Consider the following 27,498-nt stretch of genomic DNA (forward strand, 5'->3'; position numbering starts at 1 on the left):
GTTTGTGACATGTGTGTTTGTCTATCCAATTAAAAGCGTTTGTTTTCGTCCACGAGTTAAAAGTACGGCATAGTGCAATGAAAACGCATTAATTAATTGTAGTCGTACGCATTGAAAATGGCTGAATTGTTTTTTCGTGAATTACAATAAATTAATTTCAATGCTATTCGATATTGTGAAATTGACCAAAAATGTAAGTGACGAATCAAGAACATCGAAGTGGTCATTCTATTTGTAAAGTGATAAACGTAAACAAAGTCAGTGACCGTCCCGGTGTTCCATCCCATCCCAATTTTCATCCGATCATAAGTAAATATTTATTGTCACTATCTTTTTATTGCAATCAGCAAACAAATTAAAAGGATTTCTAGGTTAAAGATGTGATGTGACATTATTTAACAGTGTGGAGTCTGTAATAAAGGATATTGATTTTTATTGATTGAGTATTGGTTAAATAATGGTTTTGATTTCATTGCAGCAAAGTGCGTAGCCAAAATGGATGTGGACGATTCCGCCGTGGATCTGAGCGTCAGGTAATGCACATTGACAATATCAATAATAATCAATGGAAAGTGATAATTTCCTATAATATCCATCATTTCGTTTTAGGTCTTTGCCTCCTGAATTGAGTGAACTTAGGGCTCTAACGGCAAGTGGTCTCACTATAACGCCGGCGCAGCCCCCTCCTCATGTGAGTTAAGTAAAATATCAATTTGAATTACTATAAGCCCAGCTAATGTATGATTATTGATTTACATATAGAGTAGTGGATAACGCTTATTTTCGAGGCTTAAAGACTCGAGCCCTTAAGACTCCAGAGTCGTAAAGACTCAGCTATATTTGACAATTAAATTGGCTTATTTTACGCGTATGGATGCAAGAAACCATCTTTGCGGCTTTTGAGTTGTTAAGCCTCGAGAGTCTTTAGGGTTCGAGTCTTTAAGCCTTGAAATGAGCGTTTTTCACAACACTATTTACATACTAAAATATTATATCTAACTAATTATTTATTTCTTGCATTCCCAAAAGATAATTGACAGAGTGAGTATGGATTAATTCTGATATATTTAACATAGTAAACAATTACTGTTGTCTCACTGCCTTACTAAGAGGTAATTAGCATTAATAATGTAATTCTGTTATTCGGTAATTAATAATGTAATTATAATGTTTCATATTAAAATAGTAAATGTAATAATAAACACCCAAGACCTGAGAACAAACATTTATATTTTTCATACAAATATCTGCCACAACACGGGAATCGAACCCGGGACCTCAAGTTTCGTAGTCAGGTTCTAGGCCATCTGGTCGTCTACTATATAATGTGAACTCTACATATCTATAAAAAATATTTGAAATAATATACTTTGTTAAATAATACTAATAAATTGGATGAGATGACCTAAGAGATAAGATTTATCTATTTCCATTTTTATCAGCATTGTTACGACAGACGCTGATATCTCATAAAAATTATTAATATCTGCAGTAAAGCCAGTAATTGACTTAAAAACATTTAAGGTTTTAAGATGAGATGATTATCACACCAAAAATCTACATCTGCTAGCAGTTTGTTTTTGTATGGGGTCATACGTCATACCTAGTTCTAACCCTAAACTATCTAGTTCCCTCTAAACATAGGTATGAAGAAGTTAAATAAATGAAACATCAATGTTTAGTACATAGTTCTGTCACTTGAAATACTCATCAAATGAATTACAATCAAGTAATTTTCATTAAGCTGTTTTCCTGGTAAATTGGACAAAATTATAGACTGGAAGATGGTGACACAAAATATTAGGTCATTTGTACCAGTATGGCGGTTCTTCAGGGGTCTAATTACAGAATGACAAAAAAGAAAATTATGGTCATAGCGCTGGTACCGGCGGCGGCCCAATCGCGTGGGCGTTAATCGAACGTGTTGGATAAATAACGAGTGTCGAACGATTTGTTCCACAAAAATGCTTGTATTTTGCGATAGTCGATAAAAAAAGATGTAGGCAGTAGCATAATGCCATACTTCTCTCTTTGCGGCGGTATGGCGGCCATTTGGAACCGCCAGAAAAGTATGGCATGGTGTATTTCTTGAATGGCTACTCGACGATGATTAGCTGTGCAAAAATTAACCTGGAACAAATAATTGAATTGTTTTTTTTTTTTTTAAATTTATGTATTCGCGTCGGTATGGCGGGCTGTAAGTCACACCGGAGAAGTATGGCATTACGCTACCGCCTACTTCTTTTTTTATCGACTACCGCCGACTACTGCCGGTACCAGCGCTATGACCATAATTTTCTTTTTGTCATTCCGTAATTAGACCCCTGAAGAACCGCCATACTGGTACAAATGACCTAATATTTTGTGTCACCATCTCCCGGTCTATTATGCTAAATAAAAATACATCATTGTCAATGTTATGATGTTCAATCAAAAATTTACAGCAAAGCAAGATGCACCATATAGATAAATTACCTATTTTCATTCTTGAAACTATGTTGCACCCAGAACATAGTTATTCATTCTTAGATAATATCCATGCAGGCTCTGCCCAAGGGTAGAGTACTAGAGCAGCTGCTCTAGTGCTTGTTGCCGTAAACTGGTAGCAAGACCCAAAGGAATTTTTATGATAGCTTTTGAAGGGCACACTGCTTGGTGGAAAAAGCGTCTGAAGAGATCCTTGCTCTATCTAATCTAAATCAAAGGCTAGGGATAGTGCATAATTCTTGCTTGTTACTAGTGATGTGTAATTTAGGGCGCCAGCGGCAAGCGGGTGCTCCGGCCGCGGTCGGAGACGCGCAGCTACGCGGAGAGCCCCGACATCGTGCTGCTGCCGGCCGCGCCGCCGCACCGGAAGCACCAGGCCTCCGCCGCGCCCTTCACTGGTAAATCATGTTTATTTTATACAGATGCGGAGTTAAGTTAAGCGGATTAGCACTGTTCTTTGAAGAATTGATGTTTGCCTTTACTGGTTCTTAAGCATTTGTTAACTGTCAAAACTGATGCGTCATGGTACCCCATTCTGACGCCCGCAGTAAGCAGATGTTTTTTTTTTTTTCAAAGTTAAAGTCAAAATATCTTTATTCTATTTATACTATAACAAGCACTTATGAATGCCAAAAAAAATCTACCAAAAGTTTTAGAAACTACGCTTGTACCTACGCCGTTAGCAATAGAGTCAGATATTTTTGATCAAATTTTTGCTCACAAGTTTATGAACTCGACTGTACTATGGGTACTAAGGCAACGGATAAACATACTTAAATAGATAAATACATACTTAAATTCATATAATTATTATAACGTCCAAGACCCGAGAACAAACATTCGTATCATTCATAGAAATATTGTCTCAACCCGGGATCTCAAGCTTCACAGGGCTCCAGTGGCGGATTTATGTTTTTTAGGAGTGTAGGCCAATTTATATCCGCCGCCCTTATGTAACTTTCTAAAATAATTTTCTCGTTGAAATCTGCCGCCCCTAGGCCGCGGCCTATACGGCCTATTGACAAATCCAGGATTGCAGGGCTCTCGAACCACTTGGCTATTTGGTCGTCAATCGGTATGGTATATCTTTTTTGCAGACATGACGAGCAAGATGAATGCGAGCGCGGTGAACGTGTCGATCACGGCGGCCGCGCCGGAGTCCCCGCGGGACGCGCGCGACACCGACTCCGAGGATGACGAAAACGAGCCCCCGCTGCCCGTCGTCGACCGGGTCAGATAATATACGTAGCTTAGAGCTTTTACACTTTGGGAGTGAAAAATTAATGAAAAAAAAAACCCTGATAGCTGTATACCTATATTGTATTACGATCCAATTTATGAAAAGTGTAAACAAAGACGCCATTTATCCGACCACAGACATTCAATGATGTGAAAACCTAACCTATTGCAAAATAATTAATCTGTTCAGTAAATCGATTAATTTATTAATTGAATAATCAAAGTATTTTTGTCTATTTTATTATTTACAATACTTGTTTTCATTCCAAAGACTGTTTATTCAATTATAAAAGCAGTAACTATTTTTTAATTTTAAGGAAAGTAAATAAAAATCGCTTATTCATCCACGCATTAATTGATTTTTAAAATGTTAAATTTTTCACCATCTCTATGCTAGTCTATGCTACTACAGATTATACACATGTTTCAATCAAGAAATAACGTCAGATTTTGACGAAGATTTTTCAAATGAAATTAAATATTGAAATCAGGTGAATTTTGGTGAAAAAAGTTAAAAGACACGCATTATAGATAAATGTGTTATTGATTCGATCCAATGGGTGTTTATACAAGAATTTTGATGAAATCGGTTTGTTTACACTTTTAATAAATTGGATAGGCATAAACCATAGTGGGGGAAAGCGCATGTGGGGATTTCGTGAAGCTCTGCAGATTAATATAAGAGGGGGCATCTTGCACCCTGTTGAGTACTTTTGCCAAATATGATCGCTACATTATATGGCCGACGGTATATCGCAGTGGCGTTTCGTAAGGTTCACGCTTGGCCTCCACACCGCTGCTTAAAGTACGCTGATGGTGCGGAACCGTACCGTGTCCGTATTTGGAGCAGTGGTGTTGGCGCTCCTTTATGGTGTGTGTACGCAGGAGCTGTCGAGCGCGGAGATCTGGGAGCGCGAGCGTCTGGTGCGCGCGCTGCGAGAGAAGCTGCGCGCTGAGGAGACGCGCCTCGTGCTGCTCAGGAAGATACGACAGTCGCAGCACGCGCCCGCCAAGGTAGGCTCGCCACAAACATAACGTGTGTTGGGATTGGGAGGGGCAGAGGAGGAGGATGCCAAATTAAAAGAGATATGTACTTGCAAAATAGTATAATGGTGCAAAAGATCAGCCAGAAGACGTCCACTGCTGAACAAAGGCCTCCCCCTTAGAACGCCACAATGAACGACAACTCGCCACTTGCATCCACCGGTTACCCGCAATTCTCACGATGTCAGTCCACCTAGTGGGAGGTCTGCCAACGGTTTTCCGGTTCGCGGTCGCCACTCGAGAACTTTTCTCCCCCAACGGTTCTTCGAGCGATGTGGCCCAAAATATGCGGCGATATGGTGCAAAGGGTACGAAGTTACAATTAAACTCTTTAACTAAGTTGTCCTAATCCGACTGAGATGGATGTAAAGGACCACGGGCCAACGCGAGTATTGAAGAACAATGTTTGATGTTGCAACCAATGCGCCGACGTATGCCAATGACGCGATGTGTCGTATGGAGTAACAAGCGTGTATAACGGCCGATAGCAAATCTTTATAATGTGCGCACTTGCATACATTTTTATTCTGATTAGCTTTTGCCCGCGGCTTCGCACGCGTGGAATTCAGTTATAGTGCGCTGTTCCCTTGGGAACTGTACACTTTTCCGGGATAAAAAGTAGCCTATGTCACTCTCTCGCCCATAAACTATATCTATGCCAAAAATCACGTCGATCTGTCGCTCCGTTTCGACGTGAAAGACGTATAAACATACAAACATACTGTTTTATAGCAAGATAGAGGGCAGCAGTGTAGCCCAGGTTTTGGTTGAATCTGTGGTGCGATAATAAAACAGTGAACACGGCTATTGAGTTTTTATATCTTCCTAGAAGTATTAATTAATTACGCTAAAAATTAGATATAACATTGGCGACGAGGATGGGAACACACACACTTTCGCATTTATAATATTAGTATGGATTAGGATTAGAGCCCAACTAAAGTATTCTCTCTCTATGTTAGGCTCTAAAGCTGGTGTTGAGTGTGAGATGTGTGAGCAGGTGTGGTTGTTCCAGGAGGGTGCGGGCACGGCGCTGGCGGGCAGCGGCTGCGTGGTGCCGCCCGGGGTCACCGTCACGCCCGCGCCGCCGCCCGCGCACCAGCACAACAAGGCGAGTCAAAACTTTTGCTCCTACCACGTTGCCACGTTTAGGTCCCCTGGACGACTTTTCTGTTTTTGGAAATCATTAGTTTCTTTCTATGTGTTTTCTGTGGTTAAAATGAATTCAATTTGATCAACTTTTTCTTCTACCTTGTTGCCATTGTTACGTCCCCTGGACTGGACAACTGTTTAAATCTATGAGTTTCTTTCTATTTGTTTTTTGTGTGAAAGTCGAAAATTTAAAGTACTTTTTTATTTAACTTGTACAAGTCACAAATAAGCTCAAGTATCGTTCAAAGTTAAAATATGCGCTAGAATATCTGGCCAGCATCAGACAAATCACCCGTTTTGCTAAAACAGGGCGTTTAAATCAATCATTGCCGAGCGCCAGACCAGTCGCCAGGTTACGGTTACCTTGCCGCGATGCCGACGATTCTACAGACAGATGCGTCCGCAGTATCCAGATAAAGCTAAATCAGACGCCCATGGGCGTCTGCGGCATTATATTTCGGTCCACCAAGACATCGACGGGTGTCAATGGCACTGAATGAGTTAAAGGCTCAGTTCAATTGGTCGATAGAGAGCCCTAATGCGGGGTACGGGAGATTTCCATACACGCCATGGGGCCCGCATTCAGGTAACTCTTTTCATTGGTTGGTAGGGGCTGCATGCGGGGTACGGGAGATTTCCATAACTCATGCCATAAGGCCTGCATTCGGGTTTCACTAGTCTTCATACCGCCTGCGGAAGTCACCGCACGCTGTATGTCATCATCAGAATCATCATCCCAGCCTATATACGTCCCACTGCTGGGCACAGGCCTCCTCTCAGAACAAGAGGGCTTGGGCCATAGTTCCCACGCGGGCCCAGTGCGGATTGGGCACGCTGTATGTAGACAACATTATCGACTAATGAAACTGAGCGTTAAAGTATAGTATGTTGTTGCAGCGTTCGACAAGCGCGGCGCCGGGCGCGGCGAGCAACAACTCGTCGCGCCGCACGTCCAGCCTGCCGGGCGGCGCTACGCTCACGCCCGGCCCGTACCGCACACAGGTAACACTGGTGGGGTGGATTGGATGCCCTAACACTGGGCGGACCACGGTACAATAAAAACAAGTGGAAGTGCTATGTAGGTGCAGCGGTGCGTGCCACAAGTAAGCGGGCCGGTACGCTTACTCGATGACGTAGACAATTCTCCATTAGTAAATTTTTTTTCCTGCTATCCATTTTACATTCCAGAATTGAGCAATACGACATAATTACTGTAAAACAAGGAATGTCGCGACACTACTAAACGTGATCATACTCTACGCAATGTTGAACACGACGGGCATCGAGTAAACGTACCTCCGCTTACTTGCGGCACGCACGCTGCACCTACATAGCACTTCCACTTGTTTTTATTCTTCCGTGGGGTGGACCCACATTGTGTAGTGTAGTACTTAGTGTCATAATATGTAATTCATCTTTCATAATGCGAACTGCTATGAAATGGAATTCGCTCCCATCGTCTGTATTCCCGGATACATCTAGGGCTCTTCAAGGCTAGAGTGAATAGGAATAGGTTACTAATCCAGTGAGATACACCTTTGGCCTCATCTGCACCTTACATCAGGTGAGATAGAGGTCAATCACGGTCAGTTTTATGTAAAAAAATAATTGAGTACTTAATCCAATTGCATGGTTGCAACGCATGCCAAAGGTTATAGTTTCGGTAGGTTTGGGGGCTTTGGGACAAGTGGAGACCCCTAGTAGAAAAACCCCGGCGAAATTCGTATTTTTTCAACCTCATGTTTTTTTTATTTTAATTTTTTTATTTATTTATTTTAGTCATGCTTTATTAAAGTAAACACCATTTACAAAGAGAAATTAGAAATATTTAAGCTTAGAATTAAGATTTCTATTTATCTGGATATCTTATGATACGAGTATCTCGATACCTGGGAGGTCCCTAGCCTTCTCATCAGTCATCATGTACGACTGTACATGACTAAGTGCAAAGAGATCGAAACGGCCAAAGTTACAAAAATATGTATACACGACCTTAATATGTTAAGTGCATAAAGTCGTGTGTACATTTTTTTGTAACTTTGGCCGTGTCGAAATCTTTTGTACTTGACTGTACTCCCGATTGGTCAACAAATACATTTAAATTTAATTGTAGAGATCCATCTGTTGTAGAAGCAACGGGGTTGTATTGTAGCCCCGCACGCTCTTCTATAAATTCGGTCCTGGTATAATATATTTGTTTGCAGTCATCTTCAAGCGGCGCCAGCATCACACCGTCCGTGACGATTACACCCGCCCCGCCGCCTGCCGCCACGCACAACAGTAACAACAACAAGGTAACGCAACACACTTATAGACACACGCGTATAGGCGTATAGACACACAAGTAAACATAATATAACAGTATCTATACAGAGAGATGGGATTGGTTTCATCATCGATGTCCACCTTTGTATATTGTCTAAGACGCGAGCGCTCGTGATCCCATTCACCATCTCTATCTATCTACCCTCATCCTGCAATGTGTGACAGAAGAGGCTTTGTGCCTTTTCACATGCAGACGGTCACGACACGATCGCGAGCGTCAGCGCCTTGGACAATACGGCCTCTAACTTCGTTATTTAGGGGTCGAACTTGTAATTTGGTTACATGTTAGATCTCTAGACATTTTAGAGCATTGAGTTAACAATTGGTTTCCTCGCAAGCCCGCTCAGGACAATTCGTCGGTTACCAGCAGCACCAGCGACGCAGTGAGTATGGAATGTGATGTCATTCAACAATGTATTTTATTACAAGCGTTCGTCCACTAAATTAGAGCTACGTACGCATTATGCGGTTAATCGTGCGGTTTGAGCGCGCAGTCTCTTTCTCAGGCGATACTTTGAAGAGGGACGGGACTCTAATACCCGCGTGGGCAAGTGGAAGCCGTGACTGAAATCAGTAGGACGGATTAATTCATTCACTCACTAACTATTATAGTGATGTCGAAAAGTCGATAATATTTTTTGATGAAAGTTTACATGCTTTTTACATGTTATAACGCCCATGGATTCTCATAAAAATGATTCTGTTGTAAGGTATATTATGGCACAGTTTTAAATTTTTTTGGCTGTAGTGTTTCTGTGACAGGCTAGTTGGCGCTAGCGTCGTGAGGTCCGTTTGACAACTTCGACATTTGCGTCACGTTTCTGATTGGTTAAATAACTAAATGAGCCAATCGCAAGCTAGACTGCAACGTCAAACGGATCTCACGATACTAACGCCATCTAGCGATATTTCGCCAGTCTGTAATCTTTCGTTGACACACTTATTGTGTGCTGTCGAAACGCTTCTCCCATAGATTTTGAATGGCAATAGCTATAAATAACGTCACTTATTTGCCAAATCAATGGACTAACTTAGCAGTACGAAGAATACTTGACCACGGAACAGCTAGAATCTAGCTAGCTAGAACAGCTAGGTAATGCGCACCAATTAGTTGCTTCCAACTGCCTGCGTGATAATCTATCTATCTATCTATCTAATACCTTTAAACGAGCAATTCTTGTATATATCTCGGGGATCTCGAAAACGGCTCCAACGATTTCGATGAAATTTGGTATGTAGGGGTTTTCGGGGATGAAAAATCGATCTAACTTGGTCTTATCTCTGGGAAAACGATTGTTACCGAGTTTTAGTACGAGCAAAGCTCGGTCGCCCAGGCACTTTAAGTGATTATAATAGTAACTTATCTATTTGTTGCAAAGCAACTAGAAATCTAATTTTACAGTTAATTGTTAGGTCTGGTTTCTAGTTGCATTTTGGAATTATGTATTGTGGTTGGTAGTACGGTTACATAGGAAAATGGATACTTATGTTAGGGTACCGACTATACTTTTTATGCTAGCCTGATGTGCCAAAGGAAACTTTCCAAAATTGCGGAATTTTTCATATAGGAATATTTCGGAAACTTCTCACAATTTTGTATGGGGATTGAAACTTTCCGTTTCATAAATTTAAATTTCCTATATTTCTTGTGAAAATTTCCAGAAATTTCCGAGAACTTTTCCTACTTTTTGGAAACTTTCTGCAACTTGCACATCTGTATGCTAGCCAGTCTTGTTTGTTAGCAGTACATTGAGCATTGTCTAAAAATAAGTGTTCCGTTGTTAGGCGAGCTCCCGCAGCGGCGAGGAGTCGCAGACGCAGACTCCGGCGCAGCGCCAGGCCGCCGCCAAGCTCGCGCTACGGAAACAGCTCGAGAAGACGCTGCTCCAGGTAACGTAATCATCATCATCATATGATCAGCAGTAGGACGACCACTGTTGGCCATATAGGCCTCCCCTATATACATAATAATTTCGCCCACACGTCCCACTGCACGCTGCTGCTATAAACAGCGTTTCCACCAATAATGTGCGAGGATGTGTTGCGAATAATGTGTTTTTACAAGCTTTTATTTAGTTTCACCTGTCCCATTGTCTGTCTGTCTGTAATCAAATCTTGCATGTTAAATTCGACCAACTTCCAGTAGTTGGATTGACTTGACATTTGGTATACTTATGTAAATTGCGTGACAATACAATAATCTGGTAGTCATATTCTGATAGTCCGGCCAGGATCGTCTCCTCAGGACTCTTCAACGGTTAATGGCATCGCCTTGTAATTTGGTATGCAATGTAGTTGGGGTGGCAATGCAAGTACAGCCAACAAAAAGTACAGTCGGCAAATAAGCTTGTATTACAAATATATTTTTTACCAAAAACTTATTAATGAATCAATAGATACGCTTCATTTTCCGTCCTCGCTCCGCTCAGCTGTTTCCTCCAGATGTGCTGTGCGAGGATAGGTAAATGAAGCGATTTATTAGCTGTTGATCCAATACGCAGTTGGTTCACGTTCCCATTGGTTCATGAAACCAATTCCCCACAAGACATCCTCGTACATCTCTGGTTGTAACCCGGCGTCAGGGTTGTTTATACATGCCATTTGGTGCGTGCAGATCCCGCCCCCGAAGCCGCCGCCGCCCGAGATGAACTTCATCCCGTCGCCGTCCAACACGGACTTTGTGTACCTCGTGGGGCTCGAGCACGTCGTCGACTATCTCACCAACGAGGACCGGTCAGTACCGACACTTGATCATATCAGCCGTGCCCGTAGGACGTCCACTGTTGGACATAGGCCTCCCCCATACACCTTCAGTTGCTAGGTTAGAAGCGGCCTGCATCCACCGTGATCTTGCGGCTTTAACCAAGCCCTAAAAGGGGCTATCGCGAATGAATTCTCCGCTAGAGGCGCTAGTGTAGCAAGAGGTTTCCGAATTTATATTTAGAATAATTTTGTGAATATTTTGCAATACCTAAAATTAATTATGGCAAATATGCGTTACGGGGCAATGAATGTCCGTGTTTTGAGACAGATTTATCTTTCGTAAACCTTTGTTCTCCCTTTTTTCCGAACAAATTTCCGAGCAATACTGTGGCATGCTCGATATTTTTATGGTACGGTTTTAAGGTATTAAATATGATTTAAATGTAAATTTGGTTTTCACGTCCGTAATAACAAACTAACCACTGTACTTCAGGCAGACCCTTCGTCTACAGTGGGGCCAACTGGTGAGCGCAAAAACGGTATCCCTCATTGTGTTGTGTCTGTAACGTGTATGTGTGTGCAGCATGCCGCGGTCGTCGGTGCCGGCGGTGTGCGCGCAGTGCGGCTGCGACTTCACGCCCGTGTGGCGCTGGGAGCGCGCGCCGGCGAGACGCCTCGACGCCACGTTCACCGCGCCGCCCGCGCCGCCCGCCGCGCGCCGCCTCTGCGAGCTCTGCGTCAGCGGGAACGTCAAGCGCGCGCTCAAGGTAACGCTAACAACACGCCGTGTGGCGCTGGGAGCGCGCGCCGGCGAGCCGCCTCGACGCCACGTTCACCGCGCCGCCCGCGCCGCCCGCCGCGCGCCGCCTCTGCGAGCTCTGCGTCAGCGGGAACGTCAAGCGCGCGCTCAAGGTAACGCTAACAACACGCCGTGTGGCGCTGGGAGCGCGCGCCGGCGAGACGCCTCGACGCCACGTTCACCGCGCCGCCCGCGCCGCCCGCCGCGCGCCGCCTCTGCGAGCTCTGCGTCAGCGGGAACGTCAAGCGCGCGCTCAAGGTAACGCTAACAACACGCCGTGTGGCGCTGGGAGCGCGCGCCGGCGAGACGCCTCGACGCCACGTTCACCGCGCCGCCCGCGCCGCCCGCCGCGCGCCGCCTCTGCGAGCTCTGCGTCAGCGGGAACGTCAAGCGCGCGCTCAAGGTAACGCTAACAACACGCCGTGTGGCGCTGGGAGCGCGCGCCGGCGAGACGCCTCGACGCCACGTTCACCGCGCCGCCCGCGCCGCCCGCCGCGCGCCGCCTCTGCGAGCTCTGCGTCAGCGGGAACGTCAAGCGCGCGCTCAAGGTAACGCTAACAACACGCCGTGTGGCGCTGGGAGCGCGCGCCGGCGAGACGCCTCGACGCCACGTTCACCGCGCCGCCCGCGCCGCCCGCCGCGCGCCGCCTCTGCGAGCTCTGCGTCAGCGGGAACGTCAAGCGCGCGCTCAAGGTAACAAGAGGCATATCAGCCGTAGGACGTCCACTGTTGGACATGGCCTCCCTCATAAACATACAATTGCTTCGGGTAGAAATGGCCTGCATCCACCGTGACCCGCGGCTTTAACCAGGTCATCCGTCTATGTCGTTGGTCTCACTCTCGTCTCCATTCGAGAACTTTTCGGCCACAACGGCCATCTGTTCTCCGTGCCATATGTTCTGTCCATTACGAGTTCAACGAGCTAATTCGCTTGGCTATGTCGATTTCTTTTATTTATGAACACAAAACTTTGTCACTTTTGAAAAAGTTATATGTCACTCACATTACAATAAGTCCTATATATAGGACATTGAGTGGCAGTAGAATATCTATTTAAGTATGTTTATCCGTTGGCTAGTACCCATAAAACAAGCTTTGCTTATTTTGGGGCTAGGTCAATCGGCGTCAAATGTCCCGTAATATTAATTTGTTATGTTTCTTAGGCGGAGCACACGGCGCGGCTGAAGACAGCGTTCGTCCGCGCACTGCAACAGGAACAAGAGATCGAGCGGCGCCTGTCCGCCGGCTGCGGGGACGGGCCCGCGCCCGCGCCGCCGCCCGCGCACGCGCCTCGCCCGCCACAGGTACTATTATTTCATTATGCATTTTATTCGGAAAACCAACATCTTAAATTAACTATTACAGGTGGATTACAAAACATGCAACAATAAAGCTAATTGAAGGTTTAACAGATAATACGGACATGTGCACAGATAAGCATATATATTTTTTTAAACAATTTAAAAACAAAAAATAAATGCAAAAAAAAGAGAAAAATGTAGAACATGTCAGAGAGACGACTGAGCCCCGGAATGCTGAGCAAAGACAATCACCAGCGCTATAACAGCGCCGCAATCATCTCAGCTCTAGGGCCATTAAACTACGCTTCGAACCTCTCGCTCGCTCTTGAGAGGTTATCAGAACTCTCACTCGCAAGCCGCTGCAAAGTGCAAGCGAGAGATCCGATAGCCTCCCAAGCGCGAGCGAGAGGTTCGAATCATGTTTTACGGCCTCAGCTACCGACGCTAGTATAATATCTGCCACAATAAAGTGTGCATAAATATCTGGTACAAATCTATTTCTGGGGCCTGTAAGACGTGTCAGATATTTTTGCACTTTCTGCTGAGGCACCTATTAATTAACCTTATAACCGCCACGGTTAAAAAAAAAAACTGAAAATCGTTCCACATGCGCCACAAAATGCCGTCATGGCCACTATGGCACTTTTTTCAGCTGTCGTGTTTTACCGACCGTGCCGGGCAAAGGGTTAATGCAGATGACTGTACACGACTACGTTAAATCAAAACTTGTCAATGCGTGCGCTTTATATATAAATAAATAAATAAAATAAATAAATATCGCGGGACAATTCACACCAATTGACCTAGTCCCAAAGTAAGCTTAGCAAAGCTTGTGTTATGGGTACTAAGCAACGGATAAATATAATTATATAGATATAGATACATACTTAAATACATATTAAACACCCAAGACCCGAGAACAAACATTCGTATTTTTCATACAAATATCTGCCCCGACACGGGAATCGAACCCGGGACCTCAAGCTTCATAGTCAGGTTCTCTAAACCACTAGGCCATCTGGTCGTCTAAACCGTCTGGTCGTATATAACAGAGTTACAAAGGTTTAAAATTCAGTATAAAAAAGACAGAGAAAGAAATTCTAGCGTGTGGCGCAGCGTAGCCCTAGTAACGCAAAACTTACTGCATAGAGAAAACCGAAAGAGAGATAATACAAATTTTTCAGATTTTCAACAGTATTTTTTAGGGTTCCGTACCTCAAAAACAAAAAAACGGAACCCTTATAGGATCACTTTTTGTTCTAAGCCAACGCAATCAAAATATACAGTCGTTTATGCTGCAAATTTTCGACACTCGCAAGGGAATCAAGACCTACAGGGTACTTCCCGTGAACTCAGGATCTTGAAATTTGGTACGAAGCAACGTCTTATAGCACAGATAACTGAAAAATTGCGAATAGCGTAAAGTTTTAGTTACATCATATAATACAAATATTTTTAATAATTTGTACGGAACCCTCGGTGCGCGAGTCCGACTCGCACTTGGCCGGTTTATCTTTGCTAAACATTGTCTGTATATCTATATATTCAGCAATATAGGGTATGGCCAATTAAGTAGTTATATAATATGGTATTGTTGTGCCCCCCCCCCCCAGATGTCGGTGACGCGCACGAGCACGCGCGCGGCGCCCACGCCGCCGGCGCCCGCGCCGCCCCCCAAAGCCGCGTCCAGCAGCTCCAGGTAACGCCAACTAGATTCACATTCACATAGTTTTAGTGCTAGTTCTAGTCTTAGTTTTAGGTGGTACTTATGGAGCCAAGATAAACCTTTCTCTCTCTCTTTCTTTCTTTCTTTCATTGACGTGGTTCACAAAACAAAATATACGTGTTCAATATTTTCTAATTGGGTTAATATCATTTCGTCTATACAGCAGTTGGTCTAAGTAACAAATTAGCAATAGGTCTAAGTAGTAAGTGGTCTAAGAAACAATTGGTCTAAGTAGCAAGTGGCCTAAAATTCTTTGACCCAAAGTGCGGAGCTCTAATTCCGCGTGGCTAAGGCGCTTCGAGTAACGTAACTCTAACCTAGCCTAAGCTATATTTCATTAAGTTATCGACACAAATAGGTTAGGACTAGCGGCTTTTTACACCAGCTGCTTCTTAGACCACTTGGAACTTAGAACAGCTGCTTTTTAGACGAAATGATTTTCTGATTATCTAACTGTTGGACTAAATTGTTGTTTTTTTTTATCCAGGAAGCTACTCAGTTAATCAATTATTTATTGGTCTTATTCAAAATTGTACTAGTAAATATGTATGTCCGTATTGCAGCCGAAGCTCGGAGCTGCGCCACCACTCGGACCGCCGCGCCGAGGGCGAGGCGCCCGCCAAGAAAGGTAAAGGTACTTGTATCGACCCTTTGCTTTACACACCCTTTGTCTCTCATGCCATATTTGATCAGTTTCATTTTAGATTCATCATCATCATATCATCCGTAGGAACTACTTCTAAAAATTGCTTCACTCATAGAGCACAGTATTCCTGATAAATACGGCCTATTAATATTTAGGCCGGGAAAGTTCAGTTACCACGGAACACAAATTTATACATTATCAAACCAGTTAATTTTTTTCACCCTGTCTTTTTCCTTTTAACGCATTCACTGCCACCGACGCATATGTGCGTTTCCGGATCTTCACCCAGTGCCGCTGTCTTAATTATTCATACATCTTGAACGCGCATGTGCGTCGGTGGCACCTGTGGAAGTCAGGTGGCGGTGAATGCGTTAAGTTGTATGGAAAAGATTTATTGCTCAAACATGAACTTTCATTTCCTTGTAACTACCGAATCGTTTGTTAGCGTAGTTTCTGATTGAATACAGTCGCCAGTAATAAGGTAATAACAGATTAATGGTTTGCTTTTGTTGTTTCAGGCGCGTCTTCGAGTAGCAGTCAGAGCAGCAGCAGCAAGCCGCACCAGGTAACTTGTCAGCAATAATTATATAGGCAAATGTTTTATTTAAGTAATATTTTTTATAGTGTCAAATTACGGAAAAGTATGCATCTTATAATTGCCTATGCTATCATATTAAAATGAAGTATGGAAGGCGGGGGGGCATATACTACGAGTGATCATCGAGGGGGGGGGAAGGTCACGTTAGGTATGTTCCCGTACAATTGCCGAGTCGCGGCGGCGACCAGCGAAGCGCCAGGACCAAATTAAGTTATTTTGTACTCTATTTTTCGAACAAATGTTGGTTTATTAATCTTCAGTGTACACGAAAAACAGGTTCGGTATTGACATGCCCATAATTATCAAGTCGGGAATTCGGGATTGATCATCGCGGTATACGATGCATAACGGGCTGACATTTCGTGACATGGGCTTCAATGTACATCTTACGTGTACACGAAAAACAGGGTCGGTATTATCTGGGCCGGTAAAGACTGTCACCCCCTCCTACCCGTTTGCCAATCACCTTGTATTATGTTGTTGACAGTTCGCAGCGTTGGCGGCGGCGCAGACAGCGTTCGAGCAGCACAGCGCGGCCGCCATGCAGGCGCTGCAGCACCAGCTGTTGCGAGGTCAGATAGGTGAATTGACAAACACTTTGGGAAACACTACACTATTACTTATATTCGTGTTCTAGCTTGGCTGAGGCTGCAACGTGTTATTTTTGATTTCCTTTAACTTTAACCTATCATCATCAGATCAGATCAGTGCAAAGGCTATCTTTTTCTGTTTTTATCTTAATCCGCGTTATTGATTTTATTTGTGACAAAGGAGGATGGGATGCAGGTCTTTTTTACGTTCTGCATTCGATAGGTTAATCGACAGTTCAAATGAATTATATTTATTTATCAAGACCCTTGCCGCAGTGACATTACCGCAGTGTTTGAAGTCAAAAGTCTTCGACCAGTGTGTGTTGCCAGTGATGACATACGGATCTGAGACGTGGGCGCTAACGATGGGCCTCATGAGAAGTCACTCAAGAGAGCTATGGAGAGGGCTATGCTCGGGGTTTCTCTGCGAGAAATGATGATATCCGCAGTAGAACTAAGGTTACCGACATAGCCCGAAGAATTGCGAAACTAAAGTGGCAGTGGGCGGGGCACATTGCTCGCAGGACTGATGGCCGATGGGGTCATAAGGTTCTGGAATGGCGTCCGCAGACCGGGAGACGAGCTGTCGGTAGGCCTCCAACAAGATGGAGCGACGACTTGGTTAAGATCGCGGGATCGCGGTGGATGCGGAAAGCACAAGACCGGTCTGAGTGGAGAGCCTTGGAGGAGGCCTATGTCCAGCAGTGGACGTCTTTCGGCTGACATGATGATCAAGACCCTAGTAGCATTACTGTTTGAAAGGTAGTCAAGAAGTAAGACAGTTAATTTATGTGCAGTGAAACAGTGTAAAGGTTAATTTAGTTTTTTTTTTCATGTCTCTCTTATGTGTCACATTAATGTCACTCGTTAATTTTGCAGTTTTACCTTTAACAAAATCTTTGAAGTAATATTAAGTATGAAAAGTTTTTTTTTTTAATTGGCGAATAAATTAATTACCAAATACTTTCTATTTATGAATCGAGCCGTTTGTCGAAGTTAACGGAAATCAAAGAAAACAGGGTGTATATTGTGTGCATGCCAAATCTATTTCAGTGTTTATATATTGTAAACCATTGGACGGTTAGTATTGAGTACAATGCAAAATTGAAACTCATCGAATGCATTGTCTTGCTGACATGGAGATAAGAGAGGTGGATGGGATCTGTCTGAAAAAAAATCAGAGCAGCCTTGTTTAGGCCATAAGAGCTCACATAAATGTTAGTTAAAACAAGTAGCACTAAAAACTGTGTGCTACGACTCGTTTCATAAAACCACAGTCTTGTTTTAAGGACCGTTATTACTAGACAGTTGCATAAAATATTATTGTATTGCGTCAGGTTTGAGCGGCGCGGGCGGCGGCGGCGGCGTGTCGCAGGCGGCGGCGGCGGCGGCCATGATGCAGTTCTCGCCGCTGCTCTACACGTACCAGCTCGCGATGGCGCAAGCCTCCGCGCTAGGTAAGCGATGTACGTACACCATTCATATTTTCATTATACTCTAGTTAGAATACTACTCAAAAGAAAATAGGGGCCACGTTAGTTTCATTGCTATAAATATAATTGTTTATAATATTCCTTGTCTTGATACTACATAAAAGAATACAAATCAGGGATGTAACGGATGTGGTTTTATCGGAACCGAAAGCGGGACCAGGTGTTTTCAATTTCGTTTATCTGAACCAGAAACGGAATGGGAACCGAAAACGGAACCGGGACCGGAATCAGAGCCTGAGTGATAGGTGGACGAGATGTTAAGGGTAGGTCTACTAAACCTGAGGGTCTATTTCGCGATCACAATCAAATGATAGTTTTCGCATACAAAAACTGTCATTAGATTGTGATAGCGAGTGTCAGACACATTGCATAATTTCGCTTTCTGTTTGTTTTGATGTCCACTCGCCGCGGTAAGCATTGACGTCCGATATAACTTCAGTTTCAAAAGTAACGGAACCGGAACCGAAACGGATGTTATCAAACGAAAGTTCCGATTTAACGGAATCGGAGCTCCGTAACATCCCTGATACAAATGCTTTTGATTCAATTCAACATATACATATTCAGATAAAACAGCAAACATTTTTGATTTCATTTCACCGATAAAATCAAATGGCCCTTATTTTCTTTTACAGCAGTCACTGCCACCGACGCATATATGCGTTTTCGGAAGTTTACCCAGTGCCGCTGTCATAATTATTCATACATCTTAAACGCACATATGTGTCGGTGGCACACCTGTGGAAGTCAGGTGGCAGTGAATGCGTTAACTAATATAGTTACTGACCGGGGGCCATGTTGACCAACATTCGCAATCGCTTTCGGATTCACTACTTGTTTCTGTCAAACGGTATAGTTAAGATAGAGACGGTAAATGCGGTCGCGAGCATCCATGCGTCATCAAATGGCCTCAAGTGACGGGCGGACTCTTCGATTCTGGCTTGATTATTGACACAACGGAAGTTGCGATAACTTTAACGATATTGTCTTTCGTTTTCATTAAATATTAGCTGTGGAAGTAATTTCCTATTACGAATTCTGCCCCGAGGTTAAAATTACCGTAAAAACTCTGTATATTAATTTACAGGTCAGTTTAAATAAATTAAAAAATATATATAATGTTTGTCACTCCTAAGCTTTGGTGTCAGGTCAATTACCGCTCTCTAGGAAACCGCGACATTTTGTTTACATAGACGACGTTCTAGTGACGTCATTCGCCGCCTTTATTACGACCCTTACATGACGGCACCGCTGATCCTAGGAAACCAAAGCTTTAGAGCTGTTACTACCGGATACCGCTCCAGTGTGCGTTGCTGCTGTATTAAGGAGCGGCCACACCGCTGCTCATAATATGGAGACGGTTCGGAATCGCAGTGACGTGCCGTAAGCGTCACGATTTTATCGCATGCCACACCGCTGTTTAATATACGCTGACGATGCGGAACGGCACAATTTTGCGTGGAGAACATGCAGTAAGGTCTTGACAGATGATATCGCATACGCTATCTCGCTTCCACAAATGTGTTTGTTCGGCAGCGGGCAAGAACAGCGGCGCGGGCGGCAGCGCGGCGATGGCCGAGATGCAGCGCGTGGCCGAGGCGCAGCGCCAGTACCTGCTCGACATGATCCCCGGACAGCACCAGCGGAACCCCTGGACCAAGAACTAGCGCCGTGCAGGTGAGTGACGCATGACGCCTGCCCGATGGAGCGGACTGTGCCGAGCTACATGAACAACTGATTGCATAAAAGGAGAATGAATCAAATGAATGAGTGGATGTCAAAATCCCGCTGTCATTACATGGCATGTTCTCATGTGCGTGAGTTCAACTCTGGTGGCGCTACCTATAGCTAAGCGGAACGGTTTTCCATTCACGGAGCTTCTTCGCTTCTCGGCTCGCGTTCGTTTTTCCACCCCGCTTCCCCGCTCCTCTTCCTCGCTCCGGTTTCCGGTTCTGTATGAATTTTTAAGCTAGTTACCAACTCCCTTGCACTGAAAAGGGGAGATTTTATGCACCATAGTTTTTGTATGGCGTAACAAACTGTGATCTCACCTATTTCACTTTTTATTTCTGTATGTTATGTTTGTGTTTGTTTTATGTGGTTTAGGAGTATTCTAAACCGATGTGCATGCATGAAAAGATTGATGACTGTAGAGGATGTAGTCTCTGCCTACCCCGTTGGGAAATCGGCGTGATTTTGTGTATATGTGTATGTTATTATGTCAAAGCAACTAAAAATATTTTTTTTTTAACTGTCCTTAGACGTTTTATGAAAATTATAAATTCGACATTACACATTATACTCATCGTTCTTTCGTTTCAGAGTTGCGCGAGACTTTGTTGGCGTGTGTTTGGGAACCAGTAAGAGCCTAGTTTTAACTAGCAAAAATTGGCGAAATCCAAGGCATAGGTTTTATTTAACGTAAGAGTCTTTTTAACGTTTATAATTAATTATTATAACTAATGATACATAATAATGCACAAGATTTAAAATACGTAAATACGTAATTGCATAAGCGATCGGTAAGCGTAATGAGTGTAAAACCTAGATTTTAAGAGTAAATGATTGTTTTATATGTCTGGTTTTAAGAAATAAATAATTGTAAGTGAAGTAGTATTTTATTTGAAAATATATAAAAGAATACGCTTAAACATATAAACAGTAGTGCGGATGGACGGGTCTTCATTCCTTCAACATGATGGCAGATGATACCAGCTCCTGAAAAGTATTTGAAAAAGAAATAGCACATTAAAGCTATTGATTGATTACTAATAGAATACAAGTTGAAAAGTAGTGAAATCGAACATAAAAGCGAATTTTAAAAATAACATGACAGTGCTTTGGATCCTTTTTGCTAAACTACGTCCATAGTAAAGGATTTTTTGAACACCATGACCGCAGCTAAAGAGCACAAAATAAAATTTTGCAACTGTCTGATCATTGATCAACGGGCTTTGGAATTCCAGGCATACAACTCTCACATCACTAGGTTTTTGTAGTTTGTGGCACTGCAAAAAATGAGAAAAATATTCCAAGTATGTGCATTTCGCAGTTTGAACAAAGGGGAGCCAACAATTGGGAGTGGCCCTTTTCATTCGCTTCCTCAAAACGCACGAACCGAAGGCGAGAGTGAACATGCCTTCCCGGTGATGTAAAGATAGATATGTCATAGTCGAGACCTGGTGAGCGTCGAGGTAGCCGAGGTCTGTCTCCGAAGCCAGGAGCTGCACGGCGTCCACGATCACGTCGGCAGCCTTCTGCACGTTGCGGGAAAACATGGCCAGCACCTCGCTTACCGACACCTGTACATACACCAGAAATTACATTGACACTTTGACACACATCGAAAATTTATCAACACAAATTAAAACCGAATAAAAACGCGTGTGGACAGTTGCAGAATAAAAGTAGCTAGCTCTGCAGGGCTACTACGAAACTCGAAACTGTGTCGTGCGGTCCCTCTGCTCTGACACCTTATACTATTTAATACGAGAGCGAGTAGGACGGCACGATGCGAACTTCAAGTTTCGAGTTTCGTAGTAGCCCTGCAGTTATGCAAGTAGAATCGAACCTTGCGTTTAAAGCCACATGCTCAAAGACACCCTGTATATTTCACAACTTTCGACGTCGACGTCGATTAAATAAAAATTCAAACAATTCAAAATTTGCGCCAGTCTAGTCTAGTCTTATATTTTACACTAGCTTCTGCCCGCGGCTTCGCTCGCGTAGAATCAGTATGTAGCTTAAACCTTTTTTGATCCCACAGGAACCATACATTATTTCGGGACAAAAGTAGCCTATTATGTTAATCCAGGGTATGTATTACCTGTATGCCAAATTGCATGCAAATCCGTTCAGTAGTTGTTGCGTGAAAGAGTAACAAACTAACATACATCCATCCATACAAACTTTCGCGTTTATAATATTAGTCAGATTATTGCATAATATTTCGACCGGATGGGTTAGAGAACCTGACTACGAAGCTTGAGGTCCCGGGTTCGATTCCCGGCCGGCCAGATATTTGTATGAATAATACGAATGTTTGTTCTCGGGATTAGGATGTCTATATAAGTATGTATGTTTATCCGTTGCCCAGTAAACCAGTTGGTCGGCGTCCTTACTCGGTATGGGTGCTGGCAGAATACCAGCGCTGCGGCTTACCGCAGCACAATGCTGAGCCAGCGCCTGTCCTGTTTAATTGTTACTTAATTTATGTTTTTATTTGCTATCGTAATTACCTTGTTTCGGGCATAATTTTAAGTGCTGAATTGTTAGTTTTATTACTCTTTAAGTCTTTAGTTACTAAGCCAGTCTTTGTTTTGAAGAATAAAGATTATATCTATCTATCTACCTATCTAAACATAGTACAAGTTTTGCTCAGTTTGGGACTAGGTCAATTAATTGGTGTCAAGTGTCCCATGATATTAATTTATTTATCTATTATTTCCGAAAAGCCAAAAAGCCAAAAAGCCGAAAAGCCGTGGTGGCCTAGTGGTTTGACCTATCGCCTCTCAAACAGAGGGTCGTGGGTTCAAACCCCGGCTCGCACCTCTGAGTTTTTCCAAATTCATGTGCGGAATTACATTTGAAATTTACCACGAGCTTTGCGGTGAAGGGAAACATCGTGAGGAAACCTGCACAAACCTGCGAAGCAATTCAATGGTGCGTGTGAAGTTCCCAATCCGCACTGGGCCCGCGTGGGGACTATAGCCCAAGCCCTCTTGTTCTGAGAGGAGGCCTGTGCCCAGCAGTGGGACGTATATAGGCTGGGATGATGATCTATTATTTATTCCAAACTGGGTAATACGTACCGAAGTTTCGTTGTCGCGCCAGCAATCGTAGTCTGTGACGAGCGCTAAAGCCGCGTAACTCAGACCCGCCTCTTTGGCCAGCACAACCTGCAAACATTACGATTATAGCCCACAATAGGTTCACTGACATAGCTCGAAGAATATGTTAGTTGAAGTGGCCATGGTTAGGCCGTATCGCTCGAAGAACAGGTAATCGTTGGTAGTGAAAAGTACTCTAGTGGCGACCAAGAAGCGGAACCGTAAGCTGCTGGCCAGGACGGACGTCTAGAGAGTTGCGTGCGTGAAGTAACTGTTTTAGTTCAATAATTAGTACGTACTTCCGGCACCGTAGTCATGTTGACTAGATCGCCTCCCCACTGGCGATGCATCAGGCTCTCCGCGCGGCTCGAAAATCTGTACAATTAATACAAATTAGAGCCCCCGCAGACCGCAGACTTTCTATCGGCCGATATTTTAGTTGGGCTCTTAACCCTCGTAGCGGCAACTAAAAAAGTACTGCATTCTAGTCTCATCTCATCTGTTTTAATAAGCACAAATTCTGCTGATTTTAATAAAAATACAAAAAGATAGCCTTAAATTTGACGCAGATCCGCGTCCAAGCAGCAGCAGTCGTGGCAGTGGTAAGTACAAATTAAAGATATTGGAGTGAATGAAAAAAAAAAAACATTGTTATTGCCGTAATAGACGAGTTTTTTTCCAGCGATAAAGCTCAATATTTTCAGGTTTATCGCTATGTCACGTGACCAGATTTGACCCTGGAAACGAGCGTCGAGCGATTTGTTTGTGGCCGCGTCTTAACGATTCGGTATCGGTCGTTATGTGTGCGCACTTGCATACATCTTTATACTGATTAACATCTTTACCGCCAGAATCATCCAGTCGCGACAGCTAATAATAATAATAAATCCATTTATTTCGGGCAACTTGGCCCATACAATAAATACCTTACAGACTAATATACATATAATACATAATATTTAACGGAATGTCTCACACGCCACGGTCATCTATACTCGTAGGTACACGACCAACATTCGACTCGAAATTGAAAATCCTTCTGCAAATATGGAAATTTTGGGGTACTTTGATAGATCTACCCCCTGCTTCACCACCCATTGATTAATTTTATTTGACAGATAACTGCGATGCCGTCTCCGTCCATTCGAACAAAACAAATAGAGACGGCATCACATTTAGCCGTCAAATAAAATTAATCAATGGGTGGTGAAACAGCCCCTTAAAATGGTTATGAAAAGCAAATACTCGTAGTTAGCTCAATGAGGGCTATCGCAAATGAATTCGCCACTAGAGACGCTAGTGTAGCGTGAGGTCTCCGGAATGTCAAATCTCATAGTTTTTGAGTGAGCTACGCGGGTTTATTTTTAATTAGAATTTTTTTGTAAATATTTTCTAATATCTGAAATGAATTATGGCAAATATGCGTTCCGGGGCAATGAATGTCTGTGTTTTGAGACAGTTTTGTCTTTCAGAAACCTTTGTCCTCCCCTTTTTCCGAACAAAACGGGGAGTATGCAACACTGTGGCATGCTCGATATTTTTATGATACGGTTTTAAGGTGTATTAAATATGATTTTAATCTAAACTTGGTTTTCACGCCCGTAATAACAGACTTTGAAAGCCATACTTAAAAACCTCACGCAACAGTGCGCCATCTAGTGAGACAAAAACGATAGCCCTCATTGAGAAAATGAAGTAAAAAGTTCGGTAATTTATGAAGGTAGGCATTTCACTACCACAAATGGTCTAAAAACATAAGGACATGGCGTAAAAACTGTTTTCCAAAGTAGCCCCTGCATTTGAAAGTATCCCTGTTTTACTGGTTCCTTAGAACAGATCCATCTTTATTGGCTACTCTGTACCACCACATACCTCGGTCCCTGTATAACAACCGCAGTCCCGGTTTCATGATGCGTGTACCCTCGGGCGCGCGCGGCAGCCACGAGCGCGGCGCGGGCACGTGCGCAGAAGGCCGGCCGCTGCGGCAGGGGGCACACGCCGCGTGGCCCGCCTTCCGTGCGGTCGTAGAACGTGCACTTGCGACCCCATGTCCTGTGGTAATTGAGGGTTAGTATCGCTTCGTATAAAAAGCAGCTGGTCTAAGTAGTAAATGGTCTAAGAAACACCGATCTAAGTAGCAAGTGGTCTAAAAAGCAACTTGGTCTAAGTAGCAAATGGTCTAAAGAATAACTGGTCTAAGTTGCAAATGGGTCTAAGTAGCAAGTGGTCTAAAAAAAAAGTAGCATGGTCTAAGAATAAAGGTCTAAAATGGGTCTAGTAGCAAGTGTCTAAAAAGCAACAACTGGTTCTAAGCCGTTTGTGTCGGAAACTTGAAAAACATTAAGATTGGTTTTTGGAGTCTTTTTGTATTTTTTATTTCAACTCCAAATTTGTTACTTTTACGGTCATCTCGTGAAATCCAACGAAAATACAAACTGAAACATGGACGCACAGAAAAAAAAAACCAGAAAGACCAGCGCTGGTCTCTTTCTCAGCCACACGGAATAGAAGCAGGACACGGAAATCTTCATTATTAAATTATTACCTATCGATGACTGACAATGACGACGATTTCTACTCTAATGTTGATACTTTTAACGGTGTACTGCCGTTTCGGCAAAATATTTTTCGCTAAATTTCACTTCTCAAAAAACTTATCGCAGTGGTTTCATTTCCCAAACGAATCTAGCATATTAACATTTCGCATTTTATTCATTTGGCATAATTTTACATTGTCAAGTTTTATTAATATTATATTCCAAAAAAATGTTTGTTCATAATGACACTTCGCACACGAACCAACCACAGAAACCAACTGCTACCAGAAAAGTAGGTTAGGTTAGGTTAGAACTGCGTACCCCACAGACACGAACTGCCGTCATAAAAGTAGGTTAGGTTAGAACTGCGTCCCCCACCGAAACGAACTGGTGCCAGAAAAGAAGGTTATTATGCCATGCAATATTTTGGGAAGAGTGCTTTATGCCAAAAGATACATTTGACTAAATTGGTAATATGAAAAATTACTAAGTAATTATTTCTGAAGCAATAATTTGCCAAAAAAAATTACTAACTGTAAAATTGCGATAAGTTGTTTTAGCACATCATTTTTTGCCTAATGATAATTTGAGTAAAATATTTTGGGATGTGATACTTTGGGAAAAGTTTTTTGCTCATACCGTACATTAGTTATCCACTTTTAGCATAACAATATAAATATTTAGTTCTCGTCAAAACGTTTTTATGACTTTTGAGACTTTTCTTATTGGTTGTCATTCATTCCAAATTTCAAGTGCGCGTAGGACATCTGGAAATATCGTATAAGTATCTGCAGACAAACGTTTTAATTGTGATTTTGATTTTGTTGACCTGTCGATGTAGTCGTTAAGCACGACGAGGTCCCGGGCCGGTAGTGCTCCCGCAGCGAGCCCGTGGCTGTCGTGGGCGAGCACGTGCGAGCAGCCGCGCTGCAGCAGCGCCCAGATGTTGGCGCCGGTAGTTCACGGTCGCTACACAGACAGACAATAATAATATAGTCTAAAAAAAACCAGCCAAGAGCGTGTCAGACACGCCGAAGATAGGGTTCCTTAGCCATTGCGAAAAATCAAGTACCTAATGTTTTTCTAAGGATTTCGTATTGTGTACGGAATCTTCCAAGTTTAGGAATATTTTATACCTTAGGCTGATATTTACTCTTAAACTACACTAATAATTCTCAACAATCATAGCCGTTTCAGCCAATCATGGCTGTTTCACCATCCATTGTCTCTATTTGTTTTGTTCGAATAGACGGAGACGGCATCACATTTAAACCGTCAGTTAACATTAATCAATGGATGGTGAACAGCCTTACTATCATCCTGAATGTTTTCAATTTTTCCACCAACAGTTAAGATTTTAGAGAGGGGGAGGGGACGCTCGATTTTAATAAAAAATTTGCACTTTTAAGTTGAATATTTCGCAAACAGATAACTGAATCGAAAATCGTCTTGGCAACCCCAATGGTTTCTATCACAACGATACCCCAAATTATAGGATGTCGAAAAAAAAAAATTACCCCCACTTACGTCTATAATTATTTGATTTATTTGTCATACCTACTCATCCTACGAGATTAGTGTATAAAAGTTAATACGCTGACGCTGAGTCGAGTTTTCCTTTAGATCGATAAAAGCAACATAAATGGCTTCTCAAGCAAAGGATCCTGGGTTCAAACCCCGGCTCGCACCTCTTAAGTTTTTCAAATTACATTTGAAATTTACCACGAGCTTTACGGTGAAGGAAAACATCGTGAGGAAACCAGCACAAACCTGCGAAGCAATTCAATAATGTGCGTGAAGTTCCCGATCCGCACTGGGCCCGCGTAGGAACTACGGCCCAAGCCCTCTCATCCTGAGAGGAGGCCAGCAGTGGGATTAATATAGGCTGCGATGAGTAAAGAGACCTGGGCTGCAGCTGGTGTTTCCTGCCGTGCCTGGCCAGCAGCACGCAGGGCACGCCGCGCAGCCGGCCCTCTATCAGCACGTCGAGGGTCCCCGAACGGCGTGCTCTCGCGGTGTTGGTGCGCTC

The 27,498-nt window shown here is 43.2% G+C and overlaps 2 protein-coding genes across 2 annotated transcripts in view; one reads left to right on the plus strand and one right to left on the minus strand.

The window, feature by feature from the left end:
- On the plus strand, positions 1–20,713 carry LOC141440507 (uncharacterized). The gene is made up of 21 exons (XM_074105033.1): positions 1–193; positions 479–533; positions 610–691; positions 2,756–2,885; positions 3,585–3,718; positions 4,612–4,740; positions 5,786–5,881; positions 6,820–6,924; positions 8,127–8,216; positions 8,586–8,630; positions 10,033–10,137; positions 10,862–10,980; positions 11,534–11,717; positions 12,913–13,053; positions 14,664–14,749; positions 15,340–15,410; positions 15,941–15,987; positions 16,508–16,592; positions 17,948–18,076; positions 19,640–19,780; positions 20,426–20,713. The coding sequence occupies exons 2-20, from the start codon at positions 496–498 to the stop codon at positions 19,768–19,770; spliced, it is 1,947 nt and encodes a 648-aa protein (XP_073961134.1). The 5' UTR covers positions 1–193; positions 479–495; the 3' UTR covers positions 19,771–19,780; positions 20,426–20,713.
- Positions 20,703–27,498, minus strand: part of LOC141440192 (S-methyl-5'-thioadenosine phosphorylase-like) — an 18,509-nt gene continuing 11,713 nt past the window's right edge. Inside the window, 8 exon segments of the mRNA XM_074104653.1 lie at positions 20,703–20,821; positions 21,283–21,405; positions 22,915–23,001; positions 23,232–23,307; positions 24,805–24,984; positions 26,299–26,424; positions 27,362–27,457; positions 27,459–27,478. Coding sequence (XP_073960754.1) covers positions 20,786–20,821; positions 21,283–21,405; positions 22,915–23,001; positions 23,232–23,307; positions 24,805–24,984; positions 26,299–26,424; positions 27,362–27,457; positions 27,459–27,478 — 744 coding nt within the window. The 3' untranslated portion in view covers positions 20,703–20,785.

The sequence above is a fragment of the Choristoneura fumiferana genome, chromosome 22 (assembly GCF_025370935.1).
Source record: "Choristoneura fumiferana chromosome 22, NRCan_CFum_1, whole genome shotgun sequence".
NCBI lineage: Eukaryota > Metazoa > Arthropoda > Insecta > Lepidoptera > Tortricidae > Choristoneura > Choristoneura fumiferana.

What these genes read in the sequence shown, in the direction of transcription:
- LOC141440507 (XM_074105033.1), top strand. Translation starts at nt 496, where the DNA reads ATGGATGTGGACGATTCCGCCGTGGATCTGAGCGTCAG. An exon ending in TATCTCACCAACGAGGACCG is followed by an intron (nt 10,981 to 11,533) that starts GTCAGTACCGAC and finishes ATGTGTGTGCAG; the next exon opens with CATGCCGCGGTCGTCGGTGC. An exon ending in ACGTCAAGCGCGCGCTCAAG is followed by an intron (nt 11,718 to 12,912) that starts GTAACGCTAACA and finishes TATGTTTCTTAG; the next exon opens with GCGGAGCACACGGCGCGGCT.